The 23,914-nt window shown below is 33.9% G+C and overlaps 1 protein-coding gene across 3 annotated transcripts; it reads left to right on the top strand.

Annotated features, from left to right (window-relative positions):
- The first annotated feature begins 16,279 nt into the window (after window positions 1-16,279).
- Window positions 16,280-23,868, top strand: LOC111396953 (protein BREAST CANCER SUSCEPTIBILITY 1 homolog). Of its 3 annotated transcripts, none has more exons than XM_023023586.1 (15): window positions 16,280-16,479; window positions 16,820-16,873; window positions 16,961-17,031; window positions 17,800-17,913; window positions 18,870-19,363; window positions 19,748-19,858; window positions 19,975-20,605; window positions 20,707-21,011; window positions 21,139-21,239; window positions 21,530-21,716; window positions 21,860-21,891; window positions 22,005-22,131; window positions 22,223-22,388; window positions 22,516-22,634; window positions 23,324-23,868. In XM_023023586.1, the coding sequence occupies exons 1-15, from the start codon at window positions 16,424-16,426 to the stop codon at window positions 23,672-23,674; spliced, it is 2,919 nt and encodes a 972-aa protein (XP_022879354.1). In that variant the 5' UTR covers window positions 16,280-16,423; the 3' UTR covers window positions 23,675-23,868. The 3 variants fall into 3 exon arrangements, with proteins under 3 accessions (XP_022879354.1, XP_022879352.1, XP_022879353.1); XM_023023584.1 differs by having other exon boundaries at window positions 16,281-16,479; window positions 21,791-21,891; XM_023023585.1 differs by having other exon boundaries at window positions 16,281-16,479; window positions 18,870-19,351; window positions 21,791-21,891.
- The last annotated feature ends 46 nt before the right edge of the window (window positions 23,869-23,914 follow it).

Raw genomic sequence — 23,914 nt, forward strand, 5'->3', positions numbered from 1 at the left:
CCGGGCTCAGTTAACCATTAAAACCGAATTCAACATCAATTTTGGAGTCACCCATACCGCCGGCGCCTCTTCCTCTTTGGTTGCTTTCCTCCTTTGCTTTTTTGATTTAATCCACACACTTAGGATGGATACCACTCAGGTAAGGTTCACAAAGACTCAAGCAGTTTGGGTGGAGAAGAAATCACGAAGAAGATGAAGGCAGAAGACACGGCTGGACACGGCAGTTTCTTTTTCCTCACGGCTTCAATTTTGGACGGTACCAACAAAGGCAAAAAACACCAATATATATAGTAAGTCAAGTGGCCAACATAAGGTAAGTCGGGATATGGTAAGTAGGCTCGACTAGGGTTAACTTCCAATGGAAGAAATCAACAAGCCACAAAGAATATTAGCCGTCCAATAGGTAAGGCAACGTTTGGTCGGTTCATCCATTATTCGATGTTGAATTATCGTTCAGTCATTTATGTCGACTGATAAAATTGGTTCTCATCATCGCCCGGGGGTCGTTTGACAACATAATGTCTAACAGATGTCAGGAAAGGGATCAACAAAGTCATTGTGATGTGGAATGGATTGGAAAGCAAAAACATGTTCATTGAATACAACATCTCTAGAAATGAAGAATGATTCGGATTGAATGTCATTTAACTTGTAGCCCTTCACACCAGGAGGATAGCCAATGAATGCACAAGGTTTGGCTCTTGGATGGAATTTTGATCCATGTGAAGGCAAGTTGAAAGCACAACATAGGCAGCTGAACACTCTAAGATGTTTGTAATCCACTGGATAATCATAGAGAAGGGAAATGGAGTTTTATTATTTAAAATAGGTGAACTGTTTATAAGAAAGGTGGCCGTTAATACACATTATCCCCAAAATTAAATAGGGACTTGTGACTGGAAGAACAAGGCTCTAGCTACATTAAGCATGTGTTGATGTTTCCTTTCAACAACTAAACTCCATTTAAGTCTCTCAACACGTGAAAATTGGTGAATGACTCTCTTTGAAGCGAAAGAAATCGACAAACTTTAGTTATGGTACATTACCAGACTCGAAAGTCTTAATCACTTTGTAAAACTGAGTCTCAATCATTTTGAAAAACTTGGGGACAATAAATTCAACATTTGATTTTTGTTTCATGAGATATATCTATGTGAACCGTGCACAATCATCCACCGTTGGGGGAAAAAATCTATGTCCTACATGTGTTTGAACATAATATTAACCGCAAGTATCAAAATGAATTAGATCAAAAATACTATGAGAGAAATGGTTATTTGATACAAAGGAAAGACATCTCCTGTTTTACCAAATGGCATAAAGTACATCGAGCAGATTTGTATTGCTTGGAACCATTACATGTAAGATATAATGATCTTTTAACAATTCTATTTTCTGAAAAGATAAATGACGAAGTCTGTGAGAAAAGCCACATAATTTTTTGTTGAACATATAGAATCAAACATGTAATGAGAAGCATTACAATTGCTAAGAACAAAACTAGAAGGATTAGCATCTAATATGTAAAGATCAGCAACTCTTTTACCCTTGTCAATCATCCTCAAGCAAGATATATCATAAATAATGCATGAGTCAATGAGAAACTTGATGATTGTAAGAGAATCCATGGTTAATGAACTTATACATAGTAGATTTAACTTGAATTGAGGTACAAATAGAACATCTTCAAGTATCATATCAAGGCTGCTTTTCATGGTTCCATTGAAATATGCAAGAATTCATTCATGATTGGCCAATGTGATATAAGCATTCTGAATAGATTTTATTGTGTGGAATGCTGACTTTGTGAAACAAATGTGAGCTATTGCACCTAAATTGAATACCCTATGTATAGGGAAAATAAATATTGGATTAAGAGAGATGGATAGACAAGTACCTGATATATGATCACCATTTGCATCTCCTTTAGCATCAACTTTTGCAATTGAAAGGTGAGTATTCAGCACATTCATCAGCTGCTGATATTGTGCAGATTTAAAGTCAGCACAAAGTTTCCTACATCGCCATGTGTGTGTTTAGGAATGGCTTCATATGCTTGGTTCATAATGGCATGATAGCTATCGGAAATTGATTGATTAGAACTAAATTTTTGCTTAGCTTTATACCCAGGATGATATCCATGTAACTTATAGCACTTATCAACTGCATGACCATTGTAACCACAGTAAATGCAAATAAGTCGTTCATTCCTCTGATATTTGTTTTAAGATTGTCCTGCAGCAGTTTTCTTAAGATCATTTTTGATATGGAACGCCATAGAATCGATGTGCCAATACTATATTAACACTCATTTGTTGCTCTCATTGAGACACGAGTGCAAACGCTTTGTTTATGGGAAGGTTGGGATCCATCAGTAATAATTGGCATCTAACTTGAGCAAACGATTTCAATTCCATTGAGAAGGACATAATCTATTCTATATGATAGTGGTCAGCTAGCTTTTTGGTACCTCTAATGTCGCATCTTCCACAAGAACACACGAGCCTGTAGTTACTCAATTATTCCCAAATGTTCTTTATTTTGGTAAAATATACTCCTATTGATATTTGTCCATGAGTGAGATTCATCAATTTCCGTCTCAACTGAAAAATGCAAGGACCATTCATTTGTTGGTACCTCTCTTGTATCTGTGCATTGTATGTTCTCTTGTTGTATCCAGCTTCTCCATGCCTCTTACATGTCATTTTCATTCTTGGTCTTGTTATTTTAATTCCAACGTGTGGTCCAATCTGAGATCTTTTCCTTAGCTTTTTAGGTCTACTTGCCTGCTTCTTCTTTACTAATGGCGCCAATGGATTTTTTTCCAATTCAGGCCAAAGTTCAGACCTGACATTGGATGAATCATGGGACTGTATGCTCTTAGGTATGTCTCCTTCTTGTAGTATTCATCTGAAAATGGCATGTACATGGGAAATTCCATTCAACTACCATTTCCTACATGCACATTCTTTCCTCACCAAGTTCGCACTCCACCTCAAACCATCAGTGTTGTGAACTTCAATTTTTTTATTACTTGCATAATCTTCCCTCATGAACTTGGCATCTGATTTAGCATTCTCGATTATCCCTACAATTATTGGACCATACGCATGATCCCACCTTTGAACTGTCTCCATTTTTTACATCCATCCATATCAATTGTTGATGCCTAATCTTATCTAACATTGTGACTATAGGCTTCTCTCCAGCTATTGCAATGAAGGCATTGAAGGCCTTACAAAGGTTATTCAACAATATATCACACTTAGTATGTTCCCAAAAATGGGATCTTGTCTATTGAGCCGCTGGCTTCTTATTAAACCAATTGAAGGCTCGTTCGTTCGCTGTCTATATCTCATTCATAATTACATTCCATTTTGGTATAGTAATAGACTTAGCTGCAGCCAAGAACAAACTCTTTAAAGTTAGGCCTTTATATTTGAGAGTGAAATTGCTATACAAATGTCTAGCACAGCATCTGTGTTTTACACCTTCACATCACCGATTTAGGGTTTCAACCAATCTTAGCAAACAACATCAAAGAAAACAAAACATCAAAATGATTAGGGTAAATAAAAGAGAAAAGACACTCCTGGACACTAAGAGACTATTCAAGAGTTAAACTTTTTCAAATTTTTAATTCTAAACAGTGAAAAATGGTGGCTATCTAGGATTTATAAAATCTTGAAGAAATTTTTATCTTTTTCTTTGAAGATCCTCTTCAACCCACCTTTTCCAACCATTGTAAGTGGACATTATGCGCTTGTTACACGACAACCCCTTCGAAGCTTTTTGTTCATATCTCTCATCAACATGCGTTATTCGATAATGTCCGTCTAGTAGGCCCCCTACTAACTTGAGCGAACATTCAAATATCTGTCCTATCCAAAATTTTCCACAAACCTCTCTGAGATGAATAGTCTTTTTGTGCAATTCCAAATGTGAAGTTGGTCTCCTTATCTTGTTGGTGAAACGAAGGGCGCCTTTGGCACAATGATTCTCTTAGCCGGTCTTGGAAACAAATTATTTTTTTGGCAAGCTAGCAAGATAGAATATATATCTAAGATTCGATAGCTAAATGACATCTAAGTAAGATGAATGTTTATGCTATTTTAGAGTTTTTGAAGTCGGCGTTGTAGTTAAAGTCGGCGTCAAAGTGTTTGCAGAAGACAGCGAAGTGACGAGGTGAGGTGTGACAATAGAAAACGTATGACATGGGAAAGAGAGGAGAGTTCTGAAATGAATAAAGTGATAGAAGGTTGAGGTTTGGGGGGTTTTAGATTTAGGAAGTAATTAATACATTTTTTATTAAGTTTAATTTATGTAGGGCATTAATATACTTTTTCAATTTTTAGGTATGGCGCCTAATTTTCCCATTTGATTTTTTTTAAATTTTAATTATTTTATTAAATAAATATAGGGGGATTCGTTTAAAAAGCCTATTCAACAATTATGGTTGGTAAAATAGGCTATGGTCAATACTTTTTGGTTAAGTAGCCTTTAGTCTATTTTATCATCTGTTAAAAGTCTTAAACACTCTTCGTTTGAAACATCTAAAATTTCCAATCTGAAACAAAAATTGACCAAATCCGCCAAACTTAAAATGCCCATTTTCATTCTAACTTTTCGTACACAATTTAAAACCAATGGGAAAAATGGCATACCGCCTTTTAAACGATTGAATGCCGTTTTAACTAATTTCACGTTTGTATCATTTTATATTTCTTCGTATCTACATAAAAATTAATTAAAACAAGTTTCAAGTATATTTCGAGTGCTATTGAGTGTCTGTGATCCAAAACGACATGTTGTCACTATAAACCATTTGATAACGTTTTAACTAAAGTAAACTATTTTTCACTAAATTGTAGTGAAATCGAGACCTCATAATCCAAAATGTCATGCTGTCGTTTTAAATGATTGGGTATCGTTTCAACTAATTTCATATTTGCCTCACTTTATTTTAACTCGTATGCACATGACAATGAGCGAGTGGAAGTTTTCATTACATTCGGACCCGAGTAAAGATATAAAGTTCACAGGATAATAATCAATACTATTGTTCTGTGAATAAGCTGAATTAGATATAACTACGAACGTAAGAATGTTAATTCCGACTATTTAATTATGAGATCAGATATTCAATAAATTGTCTCGTTTAACTTTTACAAATCTTTTAAGATGTTCCAAGTTTGATCGACTCATTTTGTAGTGATATCAAGGCCCCATCATCCAGAATAACATGATTCTTTGAAAGACTAAATAATTCAAATTCCAATGATGAGATAAAATACTCCACAAATTAACTCATTAAATTGTGTAAGTCTTATACGATGTTCCAAGACATGATCAAAAGTAAAGATATAAAGTTCACAGGATAATAATCAATACTATTGTTCTGTGAATAAGCTGAATTAGATATAACTACGAACGTAAGAATGTTAATTCCGATTATTTAATTATGAGATCAGATATTCAATAAATTGTCTCGTTTAACTTGTACAAATCTTTTAAGATGTTCCAAGTTTGATCGACTCATTTTGTAGTGATATCAAGGCCCCATCATCCAGAATAACATGATTCTTTGAAAGACTAAATAATTTAAATTCCAATGATGAGATAAAATACTCCACAAATTAACTCATTAAATTGTGTAAGTCTTATACGATGTTCCAAGACATGATCAATTCGTTTTGGAGAGAAATCGAAACCCTATAATCCAAAATGTCATGATACAGTTTTAAATTATTGGGGGTGTCGTTTCCACTAATTTCATATCCACTTTACTTTATTTTCACTTGTATGCACATGAAAATGAATGAATGGAAGTTTTCATTATATTTGTCCCGAGTATCGACATAAAGTTCACACAATAATGACAAACATTATTGTTCCATGAGTCAACTATATTAGATTTAACTATGAACGAAAGTAAGCACATTCCATTATATTCTAATTATGAGACAAAATATTTAACAAGTTGGCTCGTTTAACTTGTATAAGTCGTCTAAAATGTTCCAAGTTTTATTGACTCGTTTTAGAGTGAAATCAAGGCCCATGACCCAAAACGGCATGATATCAATGAAAAGGTTAGGTGTCATTTCAACTATTTTTGTATTCATCCCACTTTATGTTCACTCGTATTCATATAAAATGAATGAAAGTTTTTACTACATTTGGATATCGAGAACCCGTAATCTAAAATGCTATCATTTTAAATGATTGGGTGTTGTTTCAACTAATTTCATATCCGTTTTACTTTATTTTCACTCGTATGCACATGATAATGAACGAATGGAAGTTTTCATTACATTTGGACCTGAGTATCAATATGAAGTTCAGCCAATAGTGACCAACAATATTGTTTCATAAGAAAATTACACTAGACTTCACTGCGAATGAAGATAAGAAACTCCAATTCCGTTATATTTTATTATGAGTTAAAATACTTAATAAATTAGTTCATTTAACCTGGAAAAGTATTTCTTTTGGATTATTCACGTCCATAACCATTTCAAAGTTTAAGGATGAAAGTTTCAACTACATTTCAACGTTACTGTCGATTCATTGATTCAAACTATAACAAGTCACTCTATAATCCGATTGGAAACTTTACTACACTACACTTGACAATAAAGATAAACTTAAGTAATAAGTGTGGTATGCAGCACATAGCACGTGCAGTTATTCAATTTGTACAAGTCATGTATGATATTTCAAACACCATTTTACTAGTTTCGGAGTGAAATTGATACCTCGTGACTCAAAAAGACATATGGTCATTTTAAACGTATGAGTGACCTTTCTACCCATTTCGTGTTCGTTTAGGTTTATTCACACTCGTAGCCACTTGAAAGTTTAATGATGAAAGTTTGAACTACAATTTGTCGAAACATTGATTCAAATTATAGCGAGTCACTCTATAATCTGTTAAAATCTATACTACACCACACTCGATAATAAAGAAAAATGCAAGTTGCGAGTATGGTATGGAAAACATAGTATGTGTAGTCATTCACTGTGTACAAGACATGTATGATGTCTCAAACACTGTTTTACTAGTTTTGAAGTGAAATTGATATCTTGTGACCCAAAATGACATCTGATCGTTTTAAACGTATGGTTATCGTTTAAGGTTTAGGGTTTCGAGCTTAGGGTTTAGGGTTTATGGTTTAAATGTGTGGTTGCCATTTAATTTTTCAACATTTATAGTCTTAGCTGATATTTCAAACATTGTTTTACTAGTTTTGGAATGAAATTGAGACTCCTTGACTCAAAACGGCATATTATCGTTTTACTTGTAGGGATGCATATCGAACGTGTAATCATTCAACATGTATAAGTAAAATCCAGACCCACTACCCAGAACGACATGCGATCATTTACAAGTATGAATATAGTTCAAGGTATACAAAATATAGCACGTTTCGAACTAAAATCGACCCGTCATGACGTCACCTAAAATGGCACGTGAACATTTTAGCGGTATGACTGCCATTTTTTCTAATTCAGTGTTCATTTCACATCATTTTTACTCATTCAACCCGAACAAGTTATTTATGACACAAAATGGCATGATGTCATTTTAGATGGTTGTGTCTTTTCAACTATCTTTATATTCTTTTAACTTTATATTTACTCGTATCCATATAAAATGAACGAATGCATATTTTTACTACATTTGAATACCAAGGTCAATACAAAAGTTCACAGGATTATGAATTCTATCAAAATGAGAGGGAAAAAGGACTCGTAAAGTCTAATTCCATCAACTTAAAATTGTTATGGTTTTTGATACATTGTGATGGTTTTGACAAATTGTTGTGTATGGATAGGCGCTTTTGATGGATATATTGAGGTAATTATTGAACTTAATATTTAAATTGTGGTGCTTTCAAATTTTAATGGTTCTTTTAGTTCAAACCTTAGATGAGATCTTGTCGTTTTAAACGTATAGGTGTTGTTTCAGGTTTAGGGTATAAATAAATAACATGTACAATCATTCAACATGTACAACGTATCAAAGATGTTCCAATCATTGCTTTTACTAATTTCGAAGTGAAATAAAAAACATGTAACCCAAAACAGCATGTAGTCATTTTAAAGGTTTGTGTATCATTTTTACTAATTTCATGTTCGTTTTACTTTATTCTCGCTCGTATCCACATGAAAGTGTAAGAATTAAATTTTTAACTAGATTTAGACATCACAGTCCACACAAAGTTCAAACTATAGTAAGTCACATCATATATTCGATTGGAAGCTACTAAGTTTGACTACAAAGGAAAATGTAATAAGTATGATATATAAAACATAGCATATGCAATCATTCGACTTGTACATCTTATCTATGATGTTCGAAGCATTTCTTGCCATCTTTGCTTTCAATTATCAGCTCCAAAAGAATTTGAATCTAAAAGAATCATAACTTGCTGGAAAAAAGTTTTTTTAGTCAAAAACAAAAACCTCTCAAACAATAAGTGGGACATAATCAGAAGACAATTGTGGTATTTCATTATTTGGGAAAAAATAATAATTTGTTTTTCACAATTTGCCACAATTTCATCACCTAATTTCTTTATTGGAACACGTCTATGTTTCGTGAAAAAGCATAATCGTGTGCAGCTTCAAACAGAAGTAAATCATATTCATACAATAAAAGCAGACGTAAATCAAATTTGAAATCACCTACAGAGCTATTTACCTCTAGGAAATTACATAAACAACAAGTTGCCATTTTCAAAACTAGATAAAGGCAAAATTCCATTGAGAAGTCAATTTTAGATATCAAGAAGAAATATAATAAAATATATAAATAATGCATGCTCGATTTTAGGTGCGATAAACATCCCTTGTTTTGACATTAGTATTTGCAACCACGAAGCAGAAACTAAGAACAAAGGCATCTGGAAGTTGATGATGCTCTGACTAGAATTAAACCAAAATGTAGAATTAGCCGATATCGACTCTCCATTAAAAAATAAATACAAGTTCTTGTTTAATCTTAACGATCCTAGTGCACAATGCATAATCCTCGTCTAATGGACTAGTCATTCCAAGATGTCGTAAAGTCAATTCACAACACGAGTAAAGTAGCATTAGAGACCATACACTAGTGGATTGAAGTTCTACAGTCATTGTATCTTCATTATTCTGCAAAGAAACAATATGTTTTAATAATCACAACAAGCACAAAACTTGAATAAATTGACGAGAATTGAACACTCGAAATACCTCTATTAACATATCATTTCTAGTGATCATACCAATAACACGAAATGCACGTGGAAGAACAAGAATGTCTTCATCCTAGTTGACGTAACAAATTATATACCTGGATCATCAAAAAAGCGCGCAATGTTCTCAAAAATCATTTGAACCTCATTACATGTCTAGCAAATTAAAATGTAAAGCGAAGACATTCAGAGTAACTGATTATAATTGTCACCTTCGTTAATGACATGTCTTTAGGAACAACATATGGAGAGAGGGTTCAAAAACGGAGCAAGATTGATGTACATTTCCAGATCATCTGAAGTTAGGTGAACATCATGTATAGATATTCCTTTTACTAGAACCGATATAACAAATTCTATGAGATTGCGCCTGCAATTTGGAGGACCCACTTACTACTAGTCACCCTTTCTTTCAGTAAATAAATTAATAGGCTGGAAGAAATTAACCCTCTACTTACCTGATTTGCAGAGATCTACTTCTTGAAAAACAGGGAAGTGGACTATGTTGAAAATCGACCTTTGACTACAAAAGCACTAACAAAAAGCTGCAGCAGAGGAACAAGTACCATACGTAAATCAATTTCAATCGAACTACAAATATCTTCATATCAATATCATTTGATTCCATTTGCCTTATCGAAGATGAAAATATTAGAAACTCAACAAAGTTTGATATCTGACCTTCGCAGTATGAGACCAATAACAACGTTTATCGTCTTCGTGTGATTAATGACCTAAATGGGAAGGAAGAAGAAGTATTAGTTAAAGCTCCAATATTCAACCAATAAACTAGAGCAATATAAACTTTAACTCACTGGAAAGCCATTTTGATTGTTGCTTCTCAAAATATAAAGAACATTGGCAACCTTAACAGTAGTGGAGAAAAAATTGAGTGAAATAAGAGACCCAAGAACCCATTGAAGGACGGAGGAGGAGAAAGAAAAAAGGCGTGGATTTTTAATTGGGGAAGAACTGGCAAATTTCCTTTGTTTGCTATTTTGCTTGGAGGGTATTTTGGGTAGTTATTAAATTTTACTTTAAAAGAATTATTATAATTTTAATATTTTGGTCAAAGACTATTATCACAAACTAACTTTGTAAAGAGGCCATCTCACCCAATTCCCACATAAATATATAAAAGTGCCATTTTACCCCTCACATATTTCGGTAGAAAGTGGTAAATTTTGTATTTTCGTGGTCTACTGATCTTGGATGAAAACCGTTCAAAATGAACTCACTTGCAACGTTTGCAAAGATTAGGGATGACAGCTGCAACAAATCAAATGTTTGACAAAACTCTGACAATGTTTCAAAGGTTTGAAGCTTTTGCTGCAATTATCCCTAAAAATTAGGTCGACTCTCTAATGGTCTAGCCTTTCACTTTTGTAACTATGGGATCACAACCTTTTAAAGCAAGGCTCTAGGTCCACAATCTATTTTAGTGTTGGAGCAATTGTCTAGACACTTTAAACATTTCTCACGAATTCAACTACAACTCGTGCAATTTAGATGACATCTTTGGCGGTTCCGATCACGCAAGCTACTTATTCATAGACTTAAAAATGATCGAGGAAACAAAACTTCGATTGTGAATTTTGTGGACTCATAACCACATGCATGAAAGATCAAAGAGGACCGCCCTAATTTTCCTTTAAAAATTCACTCACAAGTAAATTTACTATTTAATGTACAAAGATAAAAACAAATCCATGGACTATTTAAAAATATCGCATGTACCTCATTTTCAAATGAGTATATTCGCTTTCAAGTGAGAAAAATGCAAAAGCATTAAACACGGCTAGACACAAAAAATTATCTAAAATATTTGGGTTGATTTTACAAACGGTCACTAAACTTACAGAAAATTACAAAACGGTCACCGAAGTTTAAAACTTTCAGTAACGGTCACTTAAGTATTGGGACGCTTTCAAAAACGGCCACTGAAATTTAAAAAGTTTCTGAAACGGTCACTGAAATTGAAAAATACTTTTTTAGTTTTTTTGTTACATTTTCGGCAATTTTTCGGCTACTTCCAACCTCCGATACTATTGAATTTTGATACCGTTGAAAAGTCTACAACGTCCTCTTCAATTACCACTCAAAATCTCTCCATAACACCAAGGAATTCGACCAGAAAATCACCGCAAAAGTCACCCCAAAAAAGCTGAAAATCTGCCTAGATTTTCAGATTTTTTGGGGAATTTTACGTTAATTTGGGGCAGATTTTCAGATTTTTTGGGGAATTTTACGTCAATTTTCCAGCAACTTTCGACCACAAAGATCGCCGGATTTTGATATTGTTGGAAAGCCTACAATGTCATCTTCAATTACCATCCAAAATCTCCCCCAAACTTCAAAGGATTCGGTCAGAATAAACTCGCAAAGTCGGCATCCCAAAAAGGCGAAAATCTAGGATGCCAATTTTGTGAGTTTATTCCGACCGAATCCTTTGGAATTTTGGGGAGATTTTGGATGCTAATTAAAGAGGACATTGTGGGCTTTCCAACGGTATCAAGATTTGGCTATTTTGGTGGTCGGAAGTTGTCAAAAAATCGCTGCAAAAGTCCACAAAAAATCTGAAAATTTGGTAAGGTTTTTGCCTTTTCGGGTAGCCAACTTTGTGGGTTTATTCCGGCCGAATCCTTTGGAGTTTGGGGGAGATTTTTTGTTGTAATTGAAGAGGACATTGTAGGCTTTCCAACGGTATCAAAATTCGATGGTATCAGTGGTCGGAAGTGGTCGAAAAATTGCCGCAAAAGTAGCTCTAAATTTTTTGAACTTCAATGACCATTTTTGAAAGCGTCTCAATACTTAAGTGATCGTTACTGAAAGTTTTAAACTTTAGTGATCGTTTTGTAATTTTTCTGTAAGTTCAGTGACCGTTTGTGAAATTAACCCAAAATTTTTTCATCATTTTATGTTAGAAATGAACATCACATTTCAAAAAATTTTGAAGACTAGATAAATATGTGGAAAATTGCATTAGTTTTAACTTACATGCTATCGAATTTGTCATCACGAAAGATGAAGTAATTTAAGCCCTTGTTTGATTGTCATTATCCATAAAATGCATTTTTCTTTCTGTCTCTTCTTCTCAACCACAGATTTTTCGATAAAATAATATCACACATAAATTCATTTTTTTAAAAATTTTTTAACCACACCTTTTTCATTAATCAACTAATTAGAAAATGTGTTATTAGCCAAAAATCGGACTCAAACATGCTCTAAATTAAAGTCAAGCTATACGCGTGCTACAATTTGACATTTATAGCAGGTGAGGTAAAATTTGCATGACTGTCATTACAAAAAACTAAGTCCACATAAATTGCCCCGAATGAGATAATAATTTAATGATCAATTGCCGTTTGACTCTTTTTATATTTTATATTCTCTTTTTATATTTTATATTCATTTTCAATCATATACATGAAAACAATAAAATATTTTGGACGTGAATTCAAATTTTTTTCATACTTCTTAACTACACATTATTCAAAAATTTATTATTTCAAATATTATTTTCCTAATTTCTTTTTATAATGATCCTCAAACAGGTGCTAAGTGACTCGACTGATATCGATTGAAGCACAATGACCTAATTGCAACCGGGGAAAAGTTTATTGACCAAGGTACAATTAACCCCCCAAAAATTGACATTATCTACTTGTTTGGAGCCCTTTTTTACTTCATTTTTAGAGGTTTTCAGATTGTTAATTCGTAGCAACAATGGGACTCTGTCAATCAATGTCTGATCGTGTAAATTTTCGAGAAAAGAACTTTGACTTGTGAAGGTGTGATGGTATTATAGTCCACCTCATTTTCAATCGCTTCTTTACCCATATTAAATGCTTTGACAATTGAAGCTTCCGTACCTATATTAAACCCTTGTTTGTTTCCAACTGTTTGAAGAAAATAATGCCTTTTTGTGCTAGCACGTGGGACTCATTGTGAGAGAAGAAGTCACAATCACAGTGATAGTGAAGCAATGATCCGAAAATGGATTATAATTGGATAGAAAAATTGGAACAAACAGGGGCTAAATGCTTTGACATTTGAATAAATAATAATAATTTTTAAATTACAAGCTACTATTATAGCTCTCGTTTGACCCCCATTAAATTTCATTATGTTACATTTCATTTTTCTCTTTCCTATTTTCAACCACACAATCTTTCATAAAATAATATTATATGTAAATCGAAAACTTTTCCATATTTTTTAACCACTCACTTTTAAAAAAAAACACTATTCCACATATTTTCATTATCACGAAATGGGGGCCAAACGGGAGCATAGAATGCAAATTCTCATTTTAGGCACTATTCGACCCTCATTCTTTCAAAAAAAATACATTTTTAAACTGTAATTTGACATTATTTCAACTACACATTTTTCAATAAAATAATATTATATACAAATTTAAAACTTTTTTTTTAATTTTTTCACCACACATTTTCCACCAATACATTATTCAAAAATATATTCTAATGAAATAATGTGGCTCAAACAAGGTAGGGCTGCACAAGAAAATTGTGAAACCACAAACCAAATTGAAGTCGTTGAATTGAAACTATTGATTTGTGTCCACGTGAACCCATGATTTTTTTCTCTCAAATCGAACCAAACCGTTTCAAATGGTTTTGTTCAGGTTTTGATTTTCAAAAACCATACAAAATCGAATCGAACCGTTTAAAATTTTTTTTAATTAAAACGTTAATTTTATTAACCCACTTGGGCAAGATATTCATCTATAGCAATTGTCAATACCGGATAAAATTGGATCGAAAATCTCAATGTGGATCTTTCCATGACTTGCTGCTTACTTTTAAGTAGTTTATAGGCACCTATCAACAACCTGACGCGTTGCTGCTAACTTAAAAATTTTACATTTTCACTTTTTTTTAAAAAAAATTCAATTTAGCAATACAAATTACAAACAGTCTAGTGAAATAATCATGTACCTATTAGTCTGCTAATTTCTACATGAATCGCCTATTTTTCTCTTCTTTTTCGATAAGTTTCAAATTCTTATTCAAAACATTTTTTCATTATTCTTTCTTTTATTTGTTGTTTTTGAACTTATTATATATTTGTGGTTTGTGGTTTGGATAGAAAAATAGCTGATTGTGTACTTAGATGATTAATGAACTTGTTTGTTGTTTGAAAGAGTGATGGACAGATCATATTGATTATGAGAAAATGTTAATTTTCTAACTAGTATTACTGCCTTCTACTTTCATAAAGTATTTAGAGAATAAAATTGGTCACTTTTCAATAAGTCAAAACCCTATTAATCTTTGAACATTTAAATGTATCTCGTTCAATCCTTATTTAACATCTTACTAACAAGACAAAATGAGGCAAGGATTATTCTTGGAAGGCAAGGTGCAACTTGGATTGGCTTGCTTGGCACTTTGTCAGACCAGGTGGGGAGCGCTCGGACCCTGGCCAGTTGGAGGCACATCCTGCGATTAACCGGACTGTGTGAAGAGGGGCCGGATCACAGACCCAAAGATTAGTCTAGAATAGGACACCTTGTAAAAAAAAAAATAAAAAAAAAAAAAAAAAATCCAAAAAAAGAAAAGGAATAAAAGTTTTTCTTTGTCCTTATCGCATGGAATCACTCCTCCCACGTGAATTCATACAAATTTGTAGTGCAATGGCAGAAACCATTTGCTTTTTTTTTTTGGCACACAATTCTCTAAAAATAGTCAACAGCTTTATGCCCCCATATAATTGGTACAAGAAACACCCAATCTGTCGCAGAGCAGGAAGGTCCTTGGACAAACTTTCCTGCCTACGAAGTAAAAGAGTTTATCAGCAACGACAAAAATAGGGGATTAGTGGAGGAGAAAAGGAGAAGGCAATATTTGTACTTGATTTCCGGCCAGATCCATTGTTGGTCATTGGCGTTGCGTCGATTGGGCGTTGCCGTGCAGGGGGGTGATTGAAGGAAATCGACGACAATTGCTGCGGGACGCTATTAATGTGTGGAAAGGTGGAAGTTTCTCAAGCAGTGGACGGTTTGTAGATTGATTTTGGCAGTGGGTTGAGTTACAGTCGTCGATTTGGAAGACGAAGGGGAGAGAGAAGTGCTATGTCAGTAGGAGGGGCATTATGAGGAAAAGACATATTTTTAGTCACTGTACAATCTCACATGGTTTGTCAGACAAGTAGGTTGCAACGTTCAAAAAATTAATTCCGGGCGGAAGAAAATAGCTACCAAACATGCTCTTAAATAGCAAAATGTAATCTTACATTTTTCTAATCGCTATATGATAATATGAATGTCAAATAAGTAAAAGTAAATAAAAATAAAGAAAGATGTATTGTTTTATTAACATTTTTTAGAAACAAACTTTAAAAATAATTTATTCATAAGTTTAACGGTAAATATGAATGTAATTTAACATTTAGACCATGTTTGAGCCTCATTAGTTATTCATTAAAATGAAAATAGGACCGTTATTCATCACATTAAATCACAATATTTGACTTTTTATCTCTTATGTGGGGTTCACAACGACTATATTTTTTATTATCATTTTTACAATAATGTGGCTCAAACGGGGGGCTTAACATTATTAGTTCTCGTTTAAATTTATATATTAACTTATATTAAAGCCCCGTTTTTTCTTATTATTAACCCATTAAAATGAAAAAATATGACTGTTATAAATCACATTAAGTCGTTATATTTGACTTTCTATTTCTTTTGTGGGACCGATAACGACTATATTTTTCATTCTTATTTTTACATTAATGTGTATCAGATGTGGCATAAATATCTTATTATAATGTCAAAAGGTAAACTGTGGATTAAAATCGAACTAAATTGTAAATTATGGTTTGATTTGAAAAAATTTCGAACCCCACAAAATGATTTGAATTAAAAATATAACACAAACTGTTTAAATCAAATCGCGTTCACCACTAAAACAAGGTTAAATGGCTGCAAGCGGGGACCATAAAAGTTAAAACCGTTTGACTTTTTTTTACTTCCCGCGGGGAAGCATCAAACGAAATATTTCGGCGCCGCTGGGTAAAATTTCAAAAAAATTCTCTCACTAAAAGCGCGCCATCGTAATCGTCTCTTTCAAGTTTCATCTATTCACCTCCCTGCTGCAACTCTTTTTCTGCCTACAAAACACACAGACGACAGAGTTTCAAAAAAAGAGTAAAAAATGGCAGACATATCCCATCTAGAAAAAATGGGCAGAGAGCTCAAGTGCCCCATTTGGTAAATCTGTTTTATTTCTATATTTCGTGTAGACTTACTTTATTTTTATTTTCCCGAAGTTTTAATGGGTTTCACTGATTTTGAACCGAATTAGTGTCTATCGATATTAAATTGTTCTGTTGAGCAATTTATGGGCACTAATAATCTTGAACTAGTCGGAAGTTTCACTTCGTTTACTATATTTCTCCGTAATTTAAATGGGTTTCTTAGGATTTTAATAGATTTATTGTAATTTCATAAAAAATTGTTGAAAAATAAACTGGGTTCGAAGAATTATAAATTAGTTGCCGACTGAGTTTTTTTAATTGATTTTCTACTTTTTATTTTACCCTTTTGACAGCTTGAGTCTTCTAAATTCCGCTGTTTCACTTACCTGCAATCATGTATTTTGCAAGTAAGCTCTTTCCGTACACTTTTCTGTTCGAGCATGTCATTTATACGTGCGAGGGACTCAATTTAATACATCTGTTTAATGATTCAGTTCATGTCTGGAGAAATCTATGAGATCAACATCCGATTGTCCGGTGTGCAAAGTTCCATATCGACGCAGAGGTTTTATTTTTCACTTCTGAGTTTATCATTTTTCTTTGTTAGGTTGGGAAATTCAAAGTAGAATTAAAATTCAACATCGGGGAATATTTTATATCTTGTAAAATTAACGGCGACCTAGGAATTGGAATTAGAATGATGAATCTGTCCACGTTATTGCCCTTGAATTCCAGTTTTGAGCCAAATTCAATGTTAATCATATTTGAAACAAACGAGATCAGAAATCAGGCAGGCACATTAGAGTTGCAGAAATAAAAATATATATGAACTAGAAGCCAACCCTATTCCAATAATTTGAAATAGAGAATTAATGACAAGATTTAGAGATTTTGAATGATATTACATTCTCAGAAATGCTAATTTGTCTTGTCAACTCAGACCATATTAGAGTCCGAGTGATTTTCAAGCTCCCACAATATTAAATGGAAGTTGTCTAAAATTTCGAATTATCATAGAAATTAGAAAATTTATTATCAGTTACCATCAAATCCAGCATGACCTTTTAACAGGAAGCTAGTTAAAAAAATTAAATTTAAGTCGAGATGACTCTTGTTCTACCGTTGGCAATTGCTTTCTTACGAGTTAATCTCTTCTAATTGTTTGAAATGTCTTGACAATTTTCTTCCCATTGTTTTATCATTTTACAAAGTTCTATATTAAAGTAAACAGTTAGTCTGTTTAATTTGGTGTTCACGGAACTTATAGCATGGATTGTATCAATTTTGTGCTGTTTCGTTTATTTACATGTGCTCTCTTCTTTTTTTCTGTCAGAAATTCGACCATCTCCTCATATGGATAACTTAGTCAGCATTTACAAGAGCATGGAAGTTGCCTCTGGAGTCAATATATTTGTCAGTCAAACTGAAACTTTAATCAAATTATCAGGTGATAAGTTCGGGTGGGTTTGATTGTATTTATTTTCCATGAAAAATATCAGTTTTTCACCAAAATTCCTACTTTGAGTGTTTGATTGCTATTTTTTTCCATTGAAAATATTTTTCAATTTTTGAAAATATGCCTAATTTTCATTGTTTTTAAGGAAAATAGATTTTTTTTTTTTTGGGAGTAGGTTTTTGTTTTCCTCAAAACAAGGAAAATATTTTATTTCCTAGGTGATATTTTCCATGCCAATCAAACACACTCTTAGTGTTACTGTCAAGTAAAAAAAAGTTCACAGTGACACCAAAATTATGAGTTAGACTTATGTGCGGTGATGGAAGAACCTGTCATTTCTTACTCAACTGAATTTTCGTCACAAGGATTCTTTTCTTGTAAATATCTATGTCAGTTCAGAGAAGAAAAAAGGTAATGTTTTGCGACATCAAAGACAATGCTTGATGATAAAATGACTGTCATAAAATTTAATAAAAAACTTTATTAATTTTTCAACTGGTCAAAATTTAATTATAACCAAGCGTTTCATCGGAATTAAATCTTTTATTCAGTTTTCAACCACGATTTCATCAAGTTCTATCAAAATCTCCTAAAACTTTTAACAAAAGTTTTGTCAACCGACCCTTGTGTGTAAGCATGTGGGCAGTAGTTGAATCTGCTAAAACTTATGTCATGCTCCTACGATTCACATAATCACATCCATGGATTAGATAGGGGAATGGCACTTGCTATTCCTCTGCCAATTCCATGGAGAGTTGATTTTAACATACGAAGCCTCATTTGGCATTAATTAACTCCAATAAGAATGAAGTTTCCATGCCTTAGCTCCGAGGTCATATGAAATATCAGCACAAACATAAACATGTTGATTTCCTGAAAAGGTGTGTACATTTCATTGGTTTAGTAAGCTAATAGGGTTGCATCACAATTGCTTTCTGTACTTGCAGATGAAGAGATCCAACAAGATCGTCATAAAATTTGTGGGATCCAGGATAATGGAAAAGTTTCCATGGAGACTATAGACTGTGAAAATCAGAAAAAATGTCAAAGAAAAGGATCGAAAAGACCATCGAAGAGTAACCAGAATGATTTTGGTTCAGATTTAATGAAACCTTCATTTCCTACTAAGAAAAGGGTTCAGTTACCTAAGCATCTATCTTTAGATAGCCCCTCGCAGCCTGAAAAGCTGGAAGGTAGAACTGATGAAGTTTCCATAAATGAACCTCAGAAACCTCATCTCATACAGAAAGACATGCCCGTTGTAAATGAAAAGGGGTACCCTGTTTTTACTCCATTCTTCTGGCTGAGAGAGGAAGAGCATGTAGAGAAATCAAGTCAACATTCAGATGACGACAAGCTCATTTATACACCGCCAGATGTTCCTTGTTTCAGTGATATGAAGGACTCGGATGATGAAGTCCCTAGAAAAGTAAGTCCAAAAGTAAGTTTCAAATTTCATTTTCTAGATCCGTTATTAAGTTTACTGGAATGAGATTATTAGTGAAACGCAATGACAGCCAGGTCTACCTTCATTTGTGATTTAAATAGAGCAGGATAGCCTGATGGATCAATATGTTTCAGTTATTTTATCGTTGCGTTTTTTCTTTTTGGATCTCCTCATTGTATTATTTTTGCCTGTAGGAATTTGTGCCTGCAATGCTCATAATAGTTAATTTTTTTCCTTTCCTTTTTTGGGTGCATGGGTATTAATTCATTCCATGATAACGAATGCTGTCACTGCATTCCAATCATTTTAAATTCCCCGTTTGATAGAGAAAGTTTTGGGAGGCTTAAAATTATTGTAACATGCTTTCAATCCATACAGGGGAAAACTTGTATTTTATCAAACGGTACAGATTTCATTGACAGTGAGATGTTTGAATGGACGCAAAGACCTTGCTCTCCTGAACTTTATTCAAGCCCCATAGAAATGCAGGTAATTCATTAAAGAAAATGTAATCAACATCACATGATTCCCTTTCCATCTTATTTTTTCATTCCAAGATTATTTTTCCTTTTCGTTCTTGCTGTCTGCTTATTATGCCAATTCAGGTTGAAGATACTGAAGAGCATGGTGTAGTTGAGGCTGAAGCTGCCTCAGCAAATGAAACTAGCTGTTTAAAGCCTAAACCTAAGAAGAGAGGGAAAAAAGGTAATGAAAAGGGGTCTGGCAAAGCAAACCTTAGCTTTGCAGCTTCATCTTCTCCTTTAAGCAAAATCTTACACAATGAACGTGGAATGCGGAAGCTTGGCAGAAGAGTTAGTAACATGACTGGAAGTAGTAAGAGTAAGAAATCCTTGAGAAGTATGTGCGAAGTAACTGAAGATCCCAATGAGTTACAGAACGTAACTGAGCAAAATATGCAAGAGAAAACTGGCAAGAAGAAAGAAGCTTCGAATATGAAGGTGAAAAACTGTATAAACAACCGCAGTGATTGCTCCAAGGCTAATATACATGAGAGAACCCAAGAAAGCGTTGTGACTTTATCTGATGGGATGGAGCCTTTGACCATGGGTAATAAAACAGCATTGGCTGACTTTTCAGCTTCATTAAATAAGCAAGAGTGCAGTGCAGGAAGTCATCACCTGAAGAAATGTTGCAAAAGCTATAAAAGCAGTGAGAACACAACTGCTTATCCACAGACAGCCAGTGATAGATCAAAATCTAGAAAGTTGAAAACAGGTAAGAGTGACATAAGTGATAGCCTATGCTACAGCTTTTGATTTTCAATTCAAGCAATCAATCTTCCATCTTAGGCAATGACAAAAAATCTTCTTATTTAGGCATGGCAAAACGAAGATTTGAAGAAAATTGTAACAAAAATATAAGACATCTGAAGAAGGTGAAATTTTCTGAAGACGTGTCTGAGGAAAATTATAAAGACAGTCCTAAAAATCTTCAGAAAAAGTCTATGATGGAAAGTCAAACATTTGGAAATTTTGGAGCAAACCATGGTTGTGCTCTTTCTGACAATCCATCAAAAGCAGAGAAGGCTGTTTCTGCTTTGAGTGGTGTGCTTTCAACAAAATGTGGGACATTAACTAACAAAATCCAGTGCGCTTTCTGTCATTCTGCTGAAGAATCAGAGGTAACATTACCTTTCCTATTAAATATACCCCATTTGTTCTTCTACCACATCCCGTTTCTTATTAAAGATCAATTGTTAATTTTAACAAGTGGTTATGCTTCTTTTAATCTGGAAACCAAAACTATAGGCTTCGGGGGTTATGGTTCACTACCTTAAAGGCAAGCTCGTAGCAGAAAGTCAGAATGGAAGTTCAGATATCATACATGTGCACAAGAATTGTGCTGAATGGTATGGAAGTTCTCCAGAAGATTTTAACACGTGCTCTGTTGTTCAAGTCATCTGATTACATTGTTTTGTTGTATGAAGTTAATGAATATCTATTTACCATCTCTAACTTTTAACTGCCTTCTGCTGGCTAAAGCAAGAGTTGAAAACAAAGAAAAATTCATGGGATCTTGAATTCTTGATGCCTTGTGTAATTCAGCTATGGCTGGATTTTTTTTTTTATGCTCCTTCCAAAATTTTGTCTCATGCTCCCGGTTATTGATATGTTTTGTAAGTGCCTATCACATTTACAGGGCCCCCAATGCGTTTTTTGAAGATGATTATGTGATCAACCTTGAAGCTGAATTGGGAAGAAGTAGACGGATTAAATGCTGTTGTTGTGGAATTAAAGGGGCAGCTCTTGGGTGTTATGAGAAGAGTTGCCGCAAGAGCTTTCATGTTCCTTGTGCTAAGTTGACTCCAGAATGTCGATGGGATTATGTACGTGTAACTAAGTTCAATTTTAGTAGTCCTTAAATTTTTTGTATAGATTGCTTATATTACACCTGTTACAGCAAAATTTTGTCATGCTTTGCCCTCTACATGCATCCTGTCAACTGCCAAATGAAATGTTGGGATCTCAGTCCAAGCAGAAAAGAAAATCTGCAGCTGGAAGGTTTGTTAGTTTTCCAACAAAATGTTCCAGGACTTTAAGTTCAGCTGGACTCATCACCTCCCCACCTTTAAGTTTGTTTTATGCCTCATCTCTGACAACTCTCCTTACTACAGGCAGTTTCACATTCACCAACCACAGGTCACTAAAAATTGTGAAAGTACCAAAACTTCGCAGTGGAAGTCTCATGGAAAAACTAAAAACTTGGTTCTCTGTTGTTCAACTCTCACTGATGTGGAGAAGGTGAACAAAAAACCAAATTTATAGCTTTAAAGGGTACCATAAGAACTCACGTATTTTGGTTGTCTTATAAGTTTGATGGTTTCAATTGCAGGAAACTGTCTGTGAATTTGCAAAGTTGTCTAGAGTTACAATATTGAAGAGCTGGGACTTAAGTGTTACACATGTCATTGCATCTACAGATGAGAATGGGACATGCAGGCGAACCCTCAAATTTTTAATGGGCGTCTTGGAAGGGAAATGGATTCTGAGTGTTGAATGTGAGTATTAATTTATCTACAAACAAGAATACAATCAACTCAAAAGTATTACTAATAGGACTTCCTTAAGAGACTTGCTTTGCTTTAATATTGCGCCAATGTATTCATTCCTCTTCTCTTTTTGCAGGGATTAAAGCTTGCATGAAATCCGGAGAGTTTGTTGATGAGCAGCATTATGAGATTGAGGTTGATATTCATGGAATCAGAGATGGACCAAGACTTGGAAGATTAAGACTTATAAACAAGGCAATTTCTTCTCCAGAATTGATTGGCATATATTTTTTCCTTTTTCTGAAGTTTGTCTACTATCACTTCGACTTCACAATTGATTTTCTTTTGTTTTTCTGTTTAACTTATAAAAGAAGCTGCTTTTTTATTTCGCCTACAAAATTTGTCGTTAAAATTAAAGTTTGACCATGACTTTCAAAATATTTAATGTACTTTTAATCTTCTAATGAAATCCAAACGAGCACTAAGCTGGTTTATCCTTCTTTCCTAGGTGATAACTTATTCTTATAAAGAACTTGTACTATAATGAATTGTCATGTTGTAATCTTGTTGTTCAATGCTATGAATACATGTTGGTATTCATCCCTAAACACATGAAAAAATCATTCTATTGATCATTCATTTATTGAAGAAAATCAGTTTCTTTCATAATCAAATTTTCTCTTTTCACTTGTTCATTTTGAAAAATCACTTTGCTTTTGGTGTTCTTCATTGAGGCTTGTTAAATCCTACAAATTGTTTGCCATTTTCAATCCTTAAAAGCTTAACGAGACGAGGCAAATACCATTTGAGGACAACGTTATATTTTTGTGTTCATGCCTTCTTCAATATATACATATTCATCTTCTACCTCAATATTGTTCTCCATTGCTGTATTTTTTTAACATGTCACGTGTTGAAGATTTAATAATAACTTTGATTTGCAGCAACCGAAGCTCTTCTACGGATTCAAATTCTTCTTTATGGGCGACTTTGAACCTTCATGTAAAGGATATCTTCACGGTCTTGTAATAGCGGCTGGGGGAAAAGTTTTAAGCAGAAAGCCTGTTTCAGGAGATGAGGCAAATCTTCCGCTTAGACCCTCTGTGTCAACAACCTTTATAATTTACAGCCTTGAGCTTCCTGATAACTGTGAGCCTGCAGATAAAAAATTGATTTTGAACGACAGGCGAAATAGTGCCAAGTTTTTAGCAAGTTGCACTGGAGCTGTGGTAGCAAGCAATTCCTGGATCATGAACTCCATTGCTGGCCATAAGTTGCAAAATCTAGCAGATTAACGAGGTTTCTTCATCACGGAGCCTTTTCTTGCTTATAAATGCACCAGCCTAGTTTCTGAATCTTGCAAGGGACGTGTAGTAATGCCAAAGTACGAGGTTTAAGACTTTGTATAGTCTCACTATATGTCAGAACGTATGGTGAGAAACAGTCGACTGCATGAAGTTATTTATGAAAATTACGACATTATTGCACTCTTTTGCGTCTTAAATGATTTTCATGTTTCTTTTCAACATATAGTT

Source organism: Olea europaea, chromosome 7 (assembly GCF_002742605.1).
Source record: "Olea europaea var. sylvestris chromosome 7, O_europaea_v1, whole genome shotgun sequence".
Classification (NCBI taxonomy): domain Eukaryota; kingdom Viridiplantae; phylum Streptophyta; class Magnoliopsida; order Lamiales; family Oleaceae; genus Olea; species Olea europaea.

Coding starts and splice junctions, on each gene's coding strand:
- LOC111396953 (XM_023023584.1), top strand. CDS start 16,424: ATGGCAGACATATCCCATCTAGAAAAAATGGGCAGAGAGCTCAAGTGC. Junction 21,240..21,529: donor CACAAGAATTGTGCTGAATG/GTATGGAAGTTC, acceptor TCACATTTACAG/GGCCCCCAATGCGTTTTTTG. Junction 21,892..22,004: donor AGAAAATCTGCAGCTGGAAG/GTTTGTTAGTTT, acceptor TCCTTACTACAG/GCAGTTTCACATTCACCAAC.